Source organism: Ciconia boyciana, chromosome 2 (genome assembly GCF_034638445.1).
Source record: "Ciconia boyciana chromosome 2, ASM3463844v1, whole genome shotgun sequence".
Classification (NCBI taxonomy): domain Eukaryota; kingdom Metazoa; phylum Chordata; class Aves; order Ciconiiformes; family Ciconiidae; genus Ciconia; species Ciconia boyciana.
In genome coordinates this window covers 130,605,311-130,622,735 of record NC_132935.1, presented here as the reverse complement: position 1 = coordinate 130,622,735, position 17,425 = coordinate 130,605,311, and the positions used below count along the sequence as shown (strand labels likewise).

The following is a 17,425-nucleotide window of genomic DNA, read 5'->3' as shown; positions in this document are numbered from 1 at the left end:
AGTACTTGTAACGAGATAATTGCAAGTGCCAAAGCTGAGAGTAACACCCAACGCTGGCAGCAGCTTAGTTAAACATGTGGTTAATTATGTTATAGGAAGAACGGGTATGTAAAATATTCAACTGTGCCAGCAGTAAATATTAATTTTATGTGACAGCAATAGTGTCTTACGGAGACTGATATTTGACATACAAAACTCCTATAATTATTTTAATATCTTTACTTCCCAATGATTTTAATGATATGACAAAGATTTTAGGTGTTTGCTGAAACAGCACTACTGTCATTTACTATCAATCAAACAAAATGTCATTCTAACTCATTTCACTGCAGAAGTCTGAGTAGTTTTCATACCAATTAAGCTACTGCTGCAAAAAGTATGTTCTTCTTTTGGGGTTTTATAATTAAAGAATAAAAATGACAAAGACCTGTCTGGAAAACATTTATTAGAACATATAATACAGAAAAGTATTTAAGTAGGGATTTTGCTGTCAGAAGAAAGCAGCTTTATAAAAGCCTGAATATAAAAACAGAAAAGCAGCATATGACTTTCCACCTTTAAATTAGTTATGAAACAACATTACAGATAAAACAGATAGTGCCTCATGTAGTTGATTGCTCAGTACTTTTCATTATAAGTTTCTTCAATCACTTAAAAACATTGCCAAGTTTTGAACTATTCAGGATGGATTTTTCCATGCCAGGTGCCTGCCCTAGGCGGGCGTATTTTGGAAAGCTGCTTCCAAAAGTCAGTAATTCCAGAAACAATATTCCAGAAAAGGTGAGTTTCCTTGCCTACCATTATCCCAAATCTCACAAAGCTTTTTTTGCTGGGAACATCTAGTGCTTTTGGAGCAGGAACTTGAAGCTCTGCAGAATGATCGTCTCGCTGTCACAGGAGGTGCCTTTGATTAGCCTCTAAGATTTGCTCAAATTTGTCCCCCATATAGAGCACGTTCTCAAGTTATGGCTTGTCAGCTGAGCTGTGGTAACTGACTCTGCATACATTCCTCATTTGCTGAGTAGAATATGCTAATCTAAAGCACCTTTATGGGAGTTCATATTAAAGAGTTGTTCTTCACAGTGACAACACGCAAGCAGACATATCAGCTCAGCTGGAAAGCAGCTACTTTGCAGGCAGGGGAGTTCCTCTTGTCCTATCATCACCCCACAGTTTGCATCAAGAAAGAACTCGGCAATTATGTTTTCTCAATGTCCCTTCTGTGGTCGGTGTCCTCAGGCTGGAGGATCGACACATTTTCTCCTCTGTGAACTGCTCAGCAACCAGGCACTGAAGTGAACGTAGAACAAAACAAAGCTGCATCTCTCAGTGCTCCTTTTCACATCCCCATTCAGAGACCACAGTAGTTGCCTCAGGATGGAGAGAAGGTTAGTAACACTGGCATGAGGAAAGCAGAAATAGGCAAGGAAAGAGCTGGAAGAGGGAGGAGAGCAACAGGAGCTGCGGGTGACAAGTGATGCAGAAGTTGGGCATGGGGAAAAGAAATTATATGCGACATGTATTGCAGCAGATTTAAACCCGAGGGGAACCGTTGACTTTATTCTGTACTCATTCCCCGCCAGGACTACAGCTCATTTCAAGAGTCAAGAGTCTTCCCTCGGGACTTGAGACTCATTTCAGGAATCCAGAATCTCTCTGCTCTGCTGTCAGCGAAAACCAGCATAACCACCTAGCAAAGCATTTGTCACTACCTTCCCAGTGGCAGACATACAGAAACTGCTGCTGCAAGCTGCCTGTCTCTTCAAGGGGTAGAGATCTGTCCAAATAGGTACGTGGCACATAAAGTTACTGATCTGACTAATGTGGCGGTCTTGTTCATCTTGCTTTTAGGATGTCTTTGCATGACACTCTGCACAGGGCAGAAGGACATGCAGAATATTCAAGTCAGGAACTTTAAACAAAATTTATTAAATTAAAGCACAGTGTACATCCAAAGTGGGTCCTGTTATTTACTCACTATAATCTGTGTACATGTTACACGGAATCTACAATGTCATTCATAAGAAAGCATCACCACTAGACTGATAACATAAAACTATGGCTAATACTTCACCTAGCATTTTGTTTGCTTCTATCTGTGTCTAATTTGCCATAACTGATTCTTACTACGCAGGTACCTGGGGGATTTGGGCCCTGTTATCCTTGACTGGCATCTGAATTCTCCATAGCCAGTTCCAGTTTGGTCTCATTGAGAAACCTGGAGAAAAAAACGCTGCACCTACCCCAGGAAAACCCATCGATCAGCCACCATCCTGGCTGTGCGTCTGTAAAAAGTGTGAGTACATAAATTGTATGATGAAATCTCAATGAGAGATGCAGAGCTGCTTCCCACACTTAAATCTTTTTGTCAGGTCCTCAAATAACTGCAGTGTTTCTGTATGTTAAAACTCTTCCTGTGTGACAGAAGTAACTGCATTTATTAGTTTAGTCATCTCTGTAGTTTCAGGACGTTTAGAGGTAAGGCACTTTGCACTCAGTATGCAATTTCCAAGGATAATACCTGACAAAACGAAGGCTTACAGTGACAGCATCATTGAGCCTTATCCTAAGTAGTTAAATGAGTTCAAAACGTATCATCAGTCACTGATAGGATCCGCTTCTATCTGCTTTAAATCCTGCATAAAGTGCCAGTGAATTGTTAAAAGCTGAGGACGACTATTAGATAGCCTAATATAAGCCTGCAAAAGAATGGTATTATTGGGAGTGAAGCGCTGTAGTATTGCCATTTATAAAGTATTTCCTGATTTTGGCAGCACATGTTATATTACTCTCTCTGTTAATTGAGTATCAGAGAAAAACCAAACCGAGCAATACGTTGCAGATTCTAAGACCCTGCCTCGAAGCACTGAGGTTTCCTCACGAGTCATCCCAGGCTTAGGTGCTAAAACACTGCATCAAAATGAAGTCACACCTCCTGGCATGAATCAGCAGCTAAATCCAGTGTCATGTGTATCTTTGATAAGAATACCTCCTGGATAACTACAGATGTGGTGCTAGAGGAACCTCCAGACCCAGGTGCTGGAGGCACCGCTGAGGAGCATTAGGCTGGGACTGAGGAAATATTCTTAACACAAGAAAGCCCAGAAAAGGAGGCAATGAAGTAGTTACAGGGTGGAATAATAAACTTGTCACTGGCCATTGTCCCAGATAATTACAGACATACTGTCAGCTAGTTGCACAATGTTAAGCATTGAAAAAGCAGTGAAATACCTGGTTATATCAGTTAAGACTCTTTATAGCAATAAGAGTGCTGCCACAGGGCCCCTGGGTCCGCCCCGGCACCCGAGCCCTGCTGGGAGGACACGCGTGGACCAGGCACACCTGAGCAGGCAGAGGCGCACCCTCGCAGGGCTGCAGCTCGGGACGGAGGCTTCCCCCCTTCTCGGACACTGCGTTATTTATGAGCCATTTTCTAGGAAACAAACAAACAAACAAACGAGTTTGGGGCTGCAGGACCGAGTCCCACCGGAGCGCGGGCCTCCCCTGCGGCCACCGCTCGGCGCAGGCTCCGCGCCTGCCAGGCAGCGGGAGCAGCTCCTCGGCACGGCCGGAGGACCGGCTCCCCCCGGCCGCCAGCACCGCCCCGCTGCGCCTTGCCAAGCTGCTGGCCCGGGGGAGGCAGACGGGGCTGGCAGCCCGCGCACAACCCCATCCCCGCCCGGGCGGACACAGAATCACACACAGCCAAGTTCCGGGCCCTCTCCCGGGCTGCACCGGTCCCCGGTCCCGGGTCCCCGGTGCCTGAGCGTCCCTTCCCGCCGCGGGGCGACCCCCGCCCGGGCGCTGCCGGCCCCGGCGCGGGGGGCGGGACATTGTTTCCAGGCTGACTCACCCCCGCTCCGCCTCTCGCCCCGCGCCGGCGGGGGCGGGGTCGACCGAGGCCACGCCCCCGCCCCGCGCGCCCGGCCGCCCCCCCCTTCGCCCCCCGCCCGCCCGGCACGGACCGCAATGATTTAGAAGTTCAGGAATCCCACGTGACGTCACGGAGGGTGATGTAATGCTTCTCTAAATAGAACGTATTGTAACCGTCCCTCAGTCCAACGTGGTTCCTCCGGCCGCGCTGCCGGTCCCGTCCCCGCCGCGCCGGGCGGTAAGTTCCTAAAAATACGGGGCTGCCCCGGGAAGGCGCCCGGCGCGGCGCGCAGCGCACCCCGCGCTCCGCCGCACGGCACGGCACGGCGCAGCGCGGCACGGCTCGGCGCGGAGCGGAGCGCAGCCGGGGCAGCCGCGCCGGGGTGAGCGGCTGGGGAAGGGGCAGCCTGCGGCGGCGGGGGCTCTTCCCTCCGCGACCGCATCTGCTCCGGAGCCGGGAGCGCCACCAGTCCCTGCCGCGCCGCTGCCGGGCGCGGGGATCCCGCCGCCCCCCCCGTGTCCGCCGTGCCCCGCCGAGGCGGCGCGGGGAGAAGGGGGCGTGAGCGACCCCCGCGCCCGCGGAGGGTCGGGCAGAGCAGGGCGGCGGGGGCCGGGGGCGCACGGCCGCCGAGCCGCGGGGCAGCCGGGCTCCCCGCCCGCACCTCGGGGAGTTTGGGAAGTCTCTGCGCGCCGCTTCCCGGAATGGGATGGGATGGGATGGGATGGGATGGGATGGGATGGGGCGGCTGCCGCGGGGCGCCGGCAGCACCCCGCTCCGCGCTGCCCCGAGCGGGGCGAGCAGCTCCCGGCGGAGGGGCCGCGGTCTCCCCGCGCCCCACGGCGGGCTGGACGGCTCCTCGCCTCTGCCTGCCCCGGCGGCACCCGGCAGTGACAGCTCGGCGGCGCGCTGCCCCGCCGCCCCCTCTCCCTGCCGCCCCTAAACTTCTGGACAAGTTTCGCGGCGGCGCCTGGGCGCCCCACCGAGCCGGGACCCGCCGGCCGCGGCCGCGGAGCGGTGCGGGGCGGTGCGCGGCCGCCTGCCCCCGTGAGACGCCCCGCGTGCCGGGCTGCTCCCGGCCCTTACGTCATGCTGCGGGCCGGTGCGGGGCTGATGCTCCGCTTCTGATGCCGTCGGGTCCGGGGCGGGGGGAGTGCTGACAAGGTCCCCGCTCCGCAGCCCCGCTGTCCCTTTCAGCCCCGCGGCTCCGCTCCTCGCCCCCCCTCCCCAGCTCCGCGCCCCTCCCGCCACTGTCCTCTCTTACAGGGGTCTCTCTCTCCCCAGCGAAGTTTTCAGGACGCTAAGAGCTTCAGGAGTGTAAGGGGAATACTTGCTAAACTCTGCCTCCTCTATTATTTATGTCCAAGCATGGTGAGTGATCCTTCATCTCCAGGGCTTAATATAAGCTTTACAGTCGGAAAAAGAGAGGTCGTTCAAAGATGGGGGTAGGAATAAAGGAAAATGAAATGTCCATATGGTTTGTTGGTTTTGTTGTTTTTTTTTTTTAAATCCAGAGCGATATTAGGAGTATCTTAAGCAGCAAGATTAGAAGATTTCCATATATTACCAGTAAGAAACAGTGCTTAGCTAGACAAAATTAGAGCTTGAACGGAAGCATGATAACTGCTGCGAAGCATCTTGCTTGGGCTTTCCTTGAGACCATGCAGTTTTCAGAGAGATACTCACCCGCTGGCTTGCACCAGCCTTTCCTTGCCTGGCCATTTGGACAAGCAGCAGTGCGTCAAGTAGCAGTGGTGCAGGAAAACTTTCTTGTAAGAAACTGTCATGCAGAAATAATCCAGAACCCGGACTGAAAGAAAATTGAGAGGTGGAAGGTGAGAGCCGAATGCAAAAATGTAGCGTAATTTGGGGGGATTTTGCTGAAGGAGGTACACTTTCATAGGGATATGGTTTATTTTCAGTAGAAAAGTGTACAGTGTTGAAAGTCCCTGCTCGGTATTTTGTTACTTTCATGTGGTGAATGAGGCTGTCGGTATCAAAAGCTTGAAATTCTTTATAAAAACTGGCTAAAATCCTTATTTGTGACTCCTTAATCCTAAGGGGAGCTGTACAGGTCGCAAAGCACTAGGGAAAAGTGTGATTAATGATCAGTGATTAGTGATAAGTGATTAGTGGTTTTATTCAAACTGTTACCTCTGACCAGAAGCACACATCAGAGGATTAACAGGCTCTTTAGATAAATGCTCATTAGTGGAAGGGGGAAAGCAAAGATAATAGGCATGCACACAGGGACAACTTTCTAGGAAAATCATTCCTGTCTCTGGCATAATAAGCTCTATTAGCAGAAAGGCTCTTTAATTTAAAAGTTGCTTTTATCTTGTAAATCAAAGATAGATGTAGAAGTTCGCTGCGCTATTATAGCCTAAATTTTCCCATATCCACTAGATGTGGATTATCTCAGTAGTGATATTTTATTTAAAAAAAAACCCCAATTGAATCTTTAAGAAACTGAACATTCCCAAGTGCTAAAGCCCTACATCCCGAGGCATCCGCTCCCAACAGGCAGCGCAGAGTCTGCTGGCAGCTAACTAGATGGCGCAGTCCTGTTCTTTGTGAGGATATAGTCCTGGGTTATGAACTTCGCAAGTAGCAGCTTGCTAGGTGTCCTTCAACACTTACAACAACGTTGATTCTGTGCTGGGTTGGAGGCTAGACAGTGCTACGAGTTTGTAGTCACATTTTCCACGTCAGTTAATCTAGTGAGTTAAAGGCTACTGGAAAAATTAGTCTCATTTACTGAAAGACACGGCGAGTGATAGAAACAAGGAGAGAACGAGAGGGGGGCAAATAGCTAGAACCTGGGACGTAACTCTTGATTGAACTGTTTTACACTCCTTTAATGAAGTACAGTTCTGATGGCCTTAATTACTGAAGCCTAAAAGCTCTTGGGAGTTTTTCCCCCAGCTATCACTGGCAAAGTAAGTGGCGTGTTTTTTTTAAAAGAGTCACTAAAAAGAAAGAACAGTTGGCGTGGTGGTTGAACAAAAAAACTTGGACCTGACTGTACTCTACAGAAAATGGTAAGGAGTCTGTTTTTCTGATAACTAACCAGGGATTTCTCATTAGTCTTTATCATGCATGGATTGTGAAGAACTGGTATCTACTGCTGTCCATAGACTTGGGGATGTTTCTGCTGTCCCGTTAGCTTACATGGGATTTATGTTTGTTTGCATCTGTGGAGATAATCAAAGTTTCAAAACTTTAAATGAAAAACTTGAGTGAAACAGGAAATAGAAATAATGAACTTACGGCATGAAAAAGAAACTGCTGTAGTCTCCTATTGTTACATCTTTAATTGGAGGCTGTTAGGAGTAGTCAGCCTAATGCTTAAAATCATGAAGTTTTGTAATAGCATATAAAAAAGGCAATAAGCTCTGTCTGCCACTGTTGAATATTGGATGGCACTCTTCCAGGAGTTAAAATTGCAGTAGTGCAAAAACTTCACACTTTTAGAACAATCAGAACCCTTTCCCCCTCACCAAAATATCCATTAATAGTTCAGCTTCAATTTATCGAACTCTACCTCTGCTAATTTAACCCAGGGAATGTAAAGGGAAGCAAACCATGTATATAGATTAAAAGAAAAGACAGAAGCGAGATTGTACATGTCATTTTATTTATATCGCCATTTATCAGAACGACTTTCACAGATAAAGTGGAATAGGTACTTTTTTAATTTGATGTTCAATTTCTCACTTTGAGAACCTGAAATACGCTGCAATCGCTTACATTTATCCTGTGCGCTGCAGAGGAGTCTTCTGTAAAAGATTGTTTCAGTGAGAGCTAGAGTTCACTCTGGAGTTGATAAGAGAGAGGCAATCTCACAGTGCCTTCAGAAGGCAGCTTTTACGTACTAAACCTTTCAGCTTTGTGTGGGCAGAAGCTCTGTGAGCTCAGTAAGTCTTGCAGAATGATTTGAAACTTGGTTATTAACTTGTCTGCTTGTGGCCCCCTTTAAAAAACTGTCTCTGTGCCCCTAATCGAGGCATGAGGATCTTAAATATTAGAAGAGTTCTTGCAAGGTTGTTGTTGCTTTTAAAACAATTTATTTAATCAAAGACTTTTCTTCTAATCTTTGTCAGCCTGTGTCTCTAATTTCTGCCGTTAGTTAACTTTCTGGATTTCCTATAAACCTGTTGCTTTGAGGACTTACACCTATGTTTACGTATTATTGGCCATCTTTCAAGCTTAATTTTAATTCCAGCGACTGTCTTTCCTATGAACCCTTTAGTATGAGAAAATTATTTCTGGACAAGATTTTGCAATAAAAGAAGAGCAAAACTGTTTCTACTTAAGGCATTTTTTTATTATTAAGGACCATATGATTTATTATTGGAACAAAATGGTAATTTTTCTCAAGGCCCACAAATACTGATTTTTCTTGTAACTTGTTACAGGAAAACTACTCAGTAGACGCAGTTGCTGGAAACACAGATACATGTGTAAAGCAACAGGTCTTTCCGTTCTGCTTCGTAAGTCCAGGTGATTCTTTTGCTTTGGTTTGGTTTTGGTTATTTCATACTAACCAAATTAATAGGTAGACATATATAATTAAGATAGCTTATTTGGCTTAATCTTTCATGTATAAACTCTCATTCAAACGAATACCTAGGAGTCCTGGTGGAAATATTTAAAATGCTTTGAGATTCTGTCAGTCGTAAGTACTAATGGCAGGGCCGATCACAGCTTTGTAGGTTGTTGCCACTCTGCAATATCCCAAAACAATTTGTTGATTTGTCCTCTCCCTCTCTCCACACCGCATGCTATTTAACCCCTGAACGTCCCCCCGATTTCTAGGTAAATGATATATTCTGCTCTGCAAATGATAATGCTCTAGGGCTTTTAAGGCTCTAGCCCTAAAAATACTTTTTAGGGCTTTTGCATTTTTCTGCCTTGAGAAATGATTGAAGTTGATTGCAAATTTAAAGCAACGGTTTGGAATAAGAACTATGAAAACACTTTTTCCTCTTACCAAAACTTATATTACTATGCTAATTTACAATTTTTAAGTGTAGTATTCTCTGACACAGACAAAACAATGATCTCAGACAATATCTTACCATGCTGTATTTGAACATTAGCCATATTACAGCAGTAAGTACAGAAATTAGCTTTTGTAGACTTGACATGTAAAAACAAAATGCTGTTATGGAAATACTTTTTTTTTGGTTATACATATAATCAAAGAAATTATTTAAATTGTCTCAGGTATACATAACAAGCATAACATAACATACATAAAATAATTATTTCGGTGATGTGATGAAAAGACTTGTTGATGCAGATAAGCTGTTGCGTCTTGTTACATCCAAGGAGCTGTTCTGTTGGTTTGTGCACCGACCGGTTGCTCCTATTATGGCTCAGGTTGAAGGGGCAACCCTGACACTTTAAAATAATAGTACGTCTACTATTTTTCACTAAGGTGTTATTTTACTCTGTAATTAAAAATACTGAGAGTCAGCATTTTTTTACTAGCCATCACATGGGAAATGCAGCTGTTATTTGCCCTTAGAGAGTTTAGAAAGGGTTGGTTGCCCTGGTTTGTAGGTTTCTAGATGGTGAGATCGAATGCTATTTTATAAACACGAAGAGATTTTCCAAGGATTTTGCTGAAGGCTGTAGGATTTTCAAAGTAAAACATTGAAAGCTTATGACAATTTCCTTAGCTTAAAAGATGTTTTGCTTTTGGTTCTTGTTTCCGTCTTGTATTTTTTTGAGAATTTATTCAAGAAGTCAGTCCCTCACACAATTTCAAAATAAATGCCTCAAAATGTTGTCATCAGCAGTGTTTGTCTACGTGTCCGGTTTTAATAATCTCGTCCTTTGAGACAGCTCATGTCACTGTCGTGACACCCTTCCACGTAAGGTGATCTGAAGGTGTGGGGTGCAGCCCTGCTTGGCCAGAGAGCTCCACTCAGGGGGTGATAAAAAGGGCAATGTCTTTAGAAGAAGGCAGAGGAATGAGATTTGAATTTAATTGGGGGAAAATACTACAAATCCTCTATTACCTTTGCCAGCATCAGGAGCTGATTCTGCTTTTCTTTGGCTCTGAATGTTTTCATTACTCTTACTAGGGTACCAAGGCCTCTGCTAACTCAGGATCTGGGCATCGTGTGATCTCACCCTCAGCTCTCTACCCCACATAAACTCTACAAATAGTTTCTATCGCCTTTTTGTCCTTTGCAGTATTTTCTCAAATGGTTTTCTTTGCTCTCATCTCAGTTTCTCTCCTTCCCAAGGGCCTTGTCTTTGGGTGCCACCATGCAGTGAACATTTTGACGCAGTTGAAGTGCTTGGTCCCAATCTCAGTATGTTTGCGTGGTTTGAAGTTTTCTGTCCAGGGATGTACTGAGCTTAACCGGGTCATCCTTGAACACACTGCCTAAATTTAATACAGAGAAATGTATTTAATTAGGCTGATCTTTTTTTCATTTAGAGGAAGAAGCTGCCTTTTTACCTGTTTACTTTGTGGGCTTATGCCTTCATTTACTCTTTCATTGCACATAAGGCAGCGTTGTTCATAGCCAGCTTTTTCTGAGCTGTTTGCAAGTACTCAGAAATTAATTTGGCTCATGTGGGAAATTAACCCGGACTCAGATTTAACATCTGAGGTTTTTTTCTCCTGGCCAAATGTAAGTAATGCTAGTTAATATGTGATGCTCAACACAGGGGGCTCTGTAGCACAATAAACGTAATTTGAGATTGGGTTTAGGATGCGTTGTATGGAGCAGCTACAACAGTAAGCACTAAATTGAGATGTTACCATATTGCACTCTCTCTTTATTTTTTCCTTTATTGTGCTTTAAATCTCTCAGTTCTGGAGTGCTGAGTTGGTATGGTAATTACCTGTGGAGTAGTATTCTGTCTAAGTAAGCAACGGAGCGCTCCAAGATATGGATGATGATATGAATAGGTCACTCAGTTGTGCATTGATGCTGCAAACCAACTGCCAGTAATTCAGTCATATGTGAACCAGTTTACCATTATTCCCAGTGCAAATATACCTCTCACTTAACTTTTTAAAAAACTTATATTCAACAGCAGTAGTCAGTTGCTAGGTGAGGAGCTTCAAATTGTGAATAGTAAATCATATCTCCATAGGTACTACTCCAACTTAGTTTTAGCCAGTTGGTTGAATCTGGGCCTGCTTTTGGTTCTGGTCAGGTCAGTGAATGAGTTTGTCACTAAATATTTTTAGGAGCCCAGCAGGAACTCCAAAGGTGACCTGAGTGTGTGATGGCAAAGAGCCTGGAATTGTGCTTGTCCAGAAACGAGCACTGTCTGTATTAGAAATTTGGGCATGCCTATACCTCACTTACAGGAAACTTCTTTTCTTGGAATGGTAGTAAAATACAACCTGAAGAAACTAAAAGCTGAGCAATGGAGTAGGAAAAAGATAATAAATTGCTTTGTTCAGGAATATCTTTTACTATCTACTGTTTAACTTCATTACTGAGTGAATGTTTTACGAAGAAGAACTCTTTGTTAAGGGTTTGTGAGGATTCCAACCACCACATCGACTTCCTTTTTTGTGACTTAAAAAAAACCAACCTCCTTTAAAAAAGCTCCTTTTGCTGGTGATGGGTGGGGGGGGAGGGACATTTGCACATTTGTTTTTTAAGGTTGAAGAGATCAGGATCAACATCTGTGGAGACTTCCATCATTTCTGAGAGAGTGCAGAAAATGAGGGAAAAGAAGAGATTCTGTGGTTAAAAACAAGTTAAGGAATTTTCCTTCTTTCCTCACTTCCATATCCTTAAGTCTATCTGTGTAGCACTTAAAGGTTATCTTACACCTGTTATTAAATAAGGTCAGTGTAAGTTTCTTTTACTGGCTGTGCAGTGGAAAAGTATTTTAAAAAGGCAGTGGGGAAAAAATGAATGATGTAAAAACTAAACCACTTTCTACAATTCCCGTACTGCTCTTTCATTCTTCAGTGCTAATAAAGCAGTGCAGGGACTCAAGCATGAATATAGATTAAATTTGGGTAATTGCTGGTTTATCACAAAAAGTGAGAGAAAGCAGTAATTTAATTATTTTGATGTGAAACTTTAAAAGACAATTTTCTCTAAATAACTTGTAGGAAGGAGAAAGGATCAAAAGAGCGAGCCATGGGTTTCATGGCTGGGTAAGGAGAATTACATTCTTGTGGATTTAAAAAATATCATAGTAGAGCCTAATTCTCCACTCACCCCGATACAAATCTGGAGCAACTCTATTCAAATCTGTGGAGTTACCGACTGCAATAACACTCATTGAGAAGAAAATTAGATTCACGGGGTCTATTCTGAACGTAGCCTATCAGTTGTGCGCCATGCAAATCCCATTATTAAAGTAATAGCCTGACATGTCACGTTAAGGACGGCTGTTTCCCCACGATGAACATGTTTGTAGCTCTCCTCATCTTGTGACTACTTTTTAAGGGGGCAGGGGGATATTGAGAATACTTATTTTGTGCTCAATTAATATTCCTTCCGTGCACTCTCCTTCCTCTCATGCGCTTTATGTGTGGGTGCGCAGTCTGCACTCTCCATCATCTATCTGTCTGTGTCTCTTTGGCTGTGACAGTCACCACTCTGGCCTCAGGCTTGCACGATGTAAACGAAAAGCCCATCACGATTTTCAGTTAAACATGGCAGGATCTAATTCTGCTCCTAAATGTGACAGGCATTTTCACTTTTAACGATACTACTGTGAATTGGGAGTAACATCTTAGACTTCAGTTATGTTTTATTTGTGGAGTTTTGTGGTGGGGTTTTTTTTTTCATTTGGGGGGGGGGGGGGAAGAGAGAGATGGAGGGGGAAAGAAGTGGGAAGGCAGCGTAGCCCTGCAGTTTTAGTAAACTGAAGTATTTGTTTGCAGCACTGGAAAGCAAGGCCCAAGCCACTTGAGCATCCCGCACAGTTCCCAGGCTGACCTGCGAGCGAGAGCAGACAAAGTCTTTCAGAAATTGGGAAAAATCTTGTCACTGCCTGAGCTACTCTGATTTTTTTAAACAGCAATCAACAGTGAATTTTGAGTAAGAAAAACATCATAGGGAGTGGTAAATAGACAGTGTTCAGTGTACAACCCCTGCCTCCCGCAGCCCTAATCATGTACACTCGCTTCCAATTTTCTTAATTTGACCCAGGATGTGTGGGGTCAGCTCTGTAACTTTTGAAATTGGTATCAATCCGTTGACTTCTCTGAAACTGTGTGGAGTGAGGGTATGGCCCACAGTTGTTTATTAATGGCACACAACGGGCAACTTCTGCATATAATCTTTTGTGGGAGGATGTAACAAAAAGTTTTAGGCCTTACAACTGCTCCTGGTGTGGAAGGGTTCTCTGGACCCGTAACAATCCAGAGGTTAATTTATAAAAAAAATGAAACAAACCCACAACTATTATTTCATTGCCAAACATTTTAAAAAAGCACTATTTATGTAGGCCCTATATAAGCACACATTGTCTTATGTTCCTTCTGCTGGCTTTGCGTTTGACTAAACCATTATTCTCGGAGTGCTGCTGTGCTGAGATCATCAGTGATGATGGTGTGAAAACAAACAAGTTTTAGCATGAGAAGTCACTATATAATTTGACAGGGAGGTTGTCAGCACCAAAACATCCACATTAATTTCACCTCTGGTCAAAGCAAAATAAAAATCAGGTGGCTAGTGGGAAAAATACATTCTTAGGAGGAGGGGAAGGGGATTGGATCTAATTCTGCAAGGTGCTGTGTCAACTAAAAGGAGGACCTGTCTCGATCCTCATTGAAGTCAATGGGTATTGAGGGCACTCAGGGACTAGTGGCATTGTGTCCTTTTTCTCCAAAGTTTAGTAAAACTGCTGAGATGAAACTTAATTCCTCATTAATTCAAACTCCTAGCAAGTTCTTGGGAGAAAAGCTCTCTTTGTTAAAGATCGAGATACCCTCCATCTCTTCAGTAGAGAGCTAAAAAGGTACGTGCTCTAATTCTGTAACCTTCAAGGAGTCCTTCAACACGAAGAGCAACAATAAGCGCTGATATTGTGCACATACCTTAACGGTACAAAAATTCTACTTTGGAGAAAAACACTTCTGGCCTCTGTTACATTACATAAAATAGGGACACAGCTTCCTATTTTATTCTATTGAAAGTGATCTTTAATGTTACCAAGAACGATTTTATATTCCCCAGTGTTAAATTAAAAAGCTTTGGGACTAATGAATGCAGCTACGTGTAGTCAAATAGGTGCTGTGAAAAATAAGCTATCAAACGATGTGCATACCACCTGCCCTTTTTTTTTGTTCCTCAGTGACAAATTACGATGGGCTCTTTTTAACATAAATTGTTAAAGTCAATGAATCCCAGATGAGTCAATCAACTTAATACCCTAAAATTCAGGGGTTCCAGATACTTTATTTTACTGCTATACTGTGGCCTTACACTTGTACCTCTTACCGGCTTATCTAAACTGAGTAGGGCTTGCAGGATGCACAAGGAAACACTTTGAAAACATTGCTCCTTCTGTAGCAGTTAGGATGCTAAGTCTTGTATTTTCTCTCTTGCGTGATGTCTGATTCTATACAATTTTTCTTGCCAAAAAGCTGGTATTCCAAAATACTAGGACAGCCTATTTCTAGGCTGTCAGTCTTCCAGTTTTCATTTCAGAGTTTTTAGTCAGTGCACTGTCAGCCAAATGCTTTTCATCAGACTGAAAGTTTTTAGGGACAGAATAAGTTTAGGAAAAATATTTTGAGCACTGTAATTAATGCTAAATTAATTTATAATGAGGACAATAAGGGATATGATGATGACTGTCTTATCAAGCTAGTCACGGAAATAGCTTTTTTTAAATTTTATTTGAATTTGCTATGTTAGTTTCAGATAGCTTAAATGTACTGAGGGTGTGCGAAGCGTCGGTTTGGCATGCTGCACATGATGAGGTCCTTGCTGTATCTCTTCTTTCGAGGAAACACCCTTCTTTAAACAGGGGAAGATGCGGTGTTGGGAGTGCTGCTGAGCCGCGTGGCCACATTGCATGGTGTGGGAGCACGCACTGCACGGCGGGTGCGAACGTGGCAGTGGAAGCCACCTTATGCCTTTCCCCACTACTAAAATTGCCAGCCACCAGGGTTCAAGTGCCTTCAGAAAGCCCAAGAAAGATTTCAAGCAAATCTCTTACTTGGCTCCAGTGCTTAGAAAATACTGGTTTATGACAGGAAAATGCCCATGTCTACATTTACAGAGGTTTTAGTGCTATATAGCACCTGAAATGGACAGGTATCACATGGAGAATGCATTTTGTAAAATAGCGATTGTTTGTAGTTCTGACACTGCAGAATTTTAAGAGCAAAACCAAGGCTGCAATCAGGCAAACTGGTTTGTATGGAGAGACTCTTGTGTACACGGTAAATGATACACAGCAATAAACTGTGTAGCTTATTGCTGCATGAGAAGAAGGCAAAAGCAAATACTCAGTGCTATGGAAATAACAGGTCTTTGTTCAAGGCTGGTTGTGAAAGAGTGAAATGAAAATGCAGAAAGCGGTACTTTTTTAGCCTTTTAGAATTCTGTGGATAGCATTTCCCTCATATACGCAGTGCCTTCCTAATAGCCATCTTCAAAATATATGCTAAAAAAGTGTCATCCTTTTGGTGCCCACATTAAAATATTGGTGATTTCTCCATCTAACGACCAACTCAGCTTTGAGCCGTTTGTGCTCTCAAGTATGGTGCATGTGAGATGGCCTCTAAAGTGATAAGGTCCTGACGGAGCCTCTTCTCTCTTGCCAAGCCCCATATTTAGCACAGAGGGGATTTCCTTGCCGTTGTGCAGAGAAGACAGTTGGGCCACAGGGTTTCTCTGCAGCCTCATCCGATCCTGAGTTAAATCAAGTAGCAGTTGCCAGGGGTTAAGGTGGGCGTCCCATGAGCAGTGGCTTTGGAGGGGAGTTGGTCCGTCCTGTGCAGCCAGGCTGGTGACTTTTTTGGAGCAAAAAAAATATGCATCAAAGACTTTCATGAGAAGTTCACTGAAAAACGTGGCGGCCTGAAAGTGTTCACAGTTACAGATCAAATTCTGTGACTAGCTTCAGCCAAAATGAAAGGGGAGGAAAATATGCGAAAAAAATCAAAATACTCGATTTCAACATTTTTTCAAAATGAGATACATCTCCTTTGAAAATTGACTTATATTAAGGAAGACACAAGGCACTAAATCATTCAGAGACTAATATTTTGGTTTTTGGTGCTGAATAAAGCCTTTCAGGTTGATGCAAACATTTTTATGTTTGTGTCCTTTATTTGTCTGTTCTTGGTTTAGGGGACTTGAGTTTCTTTACCTTTCTTGTCTGCACAATATAACGTTGCACATATAAGACGGGGCAAGCTGCTGGAAAGCTGTGTTGGTTGAGAACTTCAAGTGGCTGGGTAGAGGCCTTTTGTTGGCAGAAGTGCCAGATCTCCCAAATATTTCCTAAGATTTTGTCTGATCTGGTTTGATCTGACTGGGACCGAGAAGATGACTGCCTTCCTGGGAGGGCAGTGCAAAATTGGCTTCATCAGCTGATGGGGTCAGACAAAATTGGCTGAAAGAAACCAAGTCTTTGTACGGCAACTTCACTGAGAATAAATTTAGTAGAGGCTGTCCTCTAAGAACACTGTCAGAAATACCTTGGATTTTTTTTTCAATTAAATCATTGCATAATTGTTAAATTCAGAAATTGGAGTAAATGGAGAAATAGTCTTTCTTGGTTATGCTACTGGCTTAGGTTTTTAGGGTCTTTTTTATTTATTTCTTCTTTAGGAGAAATGTGGATGTCTTAAATGGAAACCTATTATTGGGAATCACCTGGTGGAAGTTCTGCTAAAAGGTTAGATTAATTTGAATATTCAAAAATGGATTAAGGGGGAGCTGAAGGAACAATTAGTGGTTTTTAAGTACAGATTTTTTTGTTTGCCTTTGAGCAAATTCGTTACTCAGTTTTTATCATGAGACATACTGGGTTTTGAGGGGGAAGAAATTCTTACTTATTTTAGTTAAGTGTGGAATTGCATTTCTTGCAGCTTTTCTTAAATCATGTGGAGTCTTTTAATCTCCGTGTGATGGCTCTTTAACTTGTCTTTTCAAGTGTGTTTTTTGGTGGCTTGATGGTATGTAGAACATTTCCTTCCTGTACTTCAGCATTTCTAACCAAAATCTGAGTACGTTTGAAACCTTAGCTTATTCACACTTCCTAATCATAATCCCCTTGGTTTCCTTGTCAGCACCTTTTTGTGGTATTTCTCTGGACACCTCTATCTAATATCTCCAGAGGTTATTCTACAGAGTAACCTTTGACAAGATCTATTACTTACTACTTACTGCTTTTAACAAGGTGAAAAGAGGTCAGGCTCTGTAAAAGGCAGGCATTATTAGAAGACTGCTGTAGAGTCTCTTGGTGGCTTGTCCATCTCTTCTGGCAGCACCGTCTGCAGATCAGTTCAGAAGCCTCCTCTACAGCGCAAAGAAAATACATTTATGACTGCATACGATCATATGTAGATAACATATGTCCTTGGGAAAGTGG

At 43.6% G+C, this 17,425-nt stretch overlaps 1 protein-coding gene and 1 long non-coding RNA gene across 10 annotated transcripts in view; one reads left to right on the top strand and one right to left on the bottom strand.

Annotated features, from left to right (window-relative positions):
* Window positions 1–487: 487 nt before the first annotated feature.
* On the bottom strand, window positions 488–3,821 carry LOC140648284 (uncharacterized). The gene is made up of 3 exons (XR_012041161.1): window positions 3,704–3,821; window positions 3,232–3,433; window positions 488–1,371 (listed from the first exon to the last, which is right to left on the bottom strand). It is a non-coding gene; the product is annotated as an uncharacterized lncRNA (long non-coding RNA).
* A 155-nt stretch (window positions 3,822–3,976) lies between these two features.
* The window catches only part of CREB5 (cAMP responsive element binding protein 5), a 262,926-nt gene continuing 249,477 nt past the window's right edge, over window positions 3,977–17,425 (top strand). For 2 of the 9 annotated variants that reach the window (XR_012041160.1, XM_072854060.1), the window contains exons 1-2: window positions 4,052–4,111; window positions 5,138–5,242. Coding sequence is in view for 3 of the 9 variants with exons in the window: in XM_072854060.1 (XP_072710161.1) it covers window positions 5,240–5,242 (3 nt within the window). In the remaining 6 variants the exon portion in view is untranslated. Of the gene's footprint in view, window positions 4,112–5,137; window positions 5,243–16,662; window positions 16,730–17,425 lie in introns of all 9 variants that reach the window. The other 7 variants (XM_072854063.1, XM_072854061.1, XM_072854059.1 and 4 more) reach the window with 6 other exon arrangements.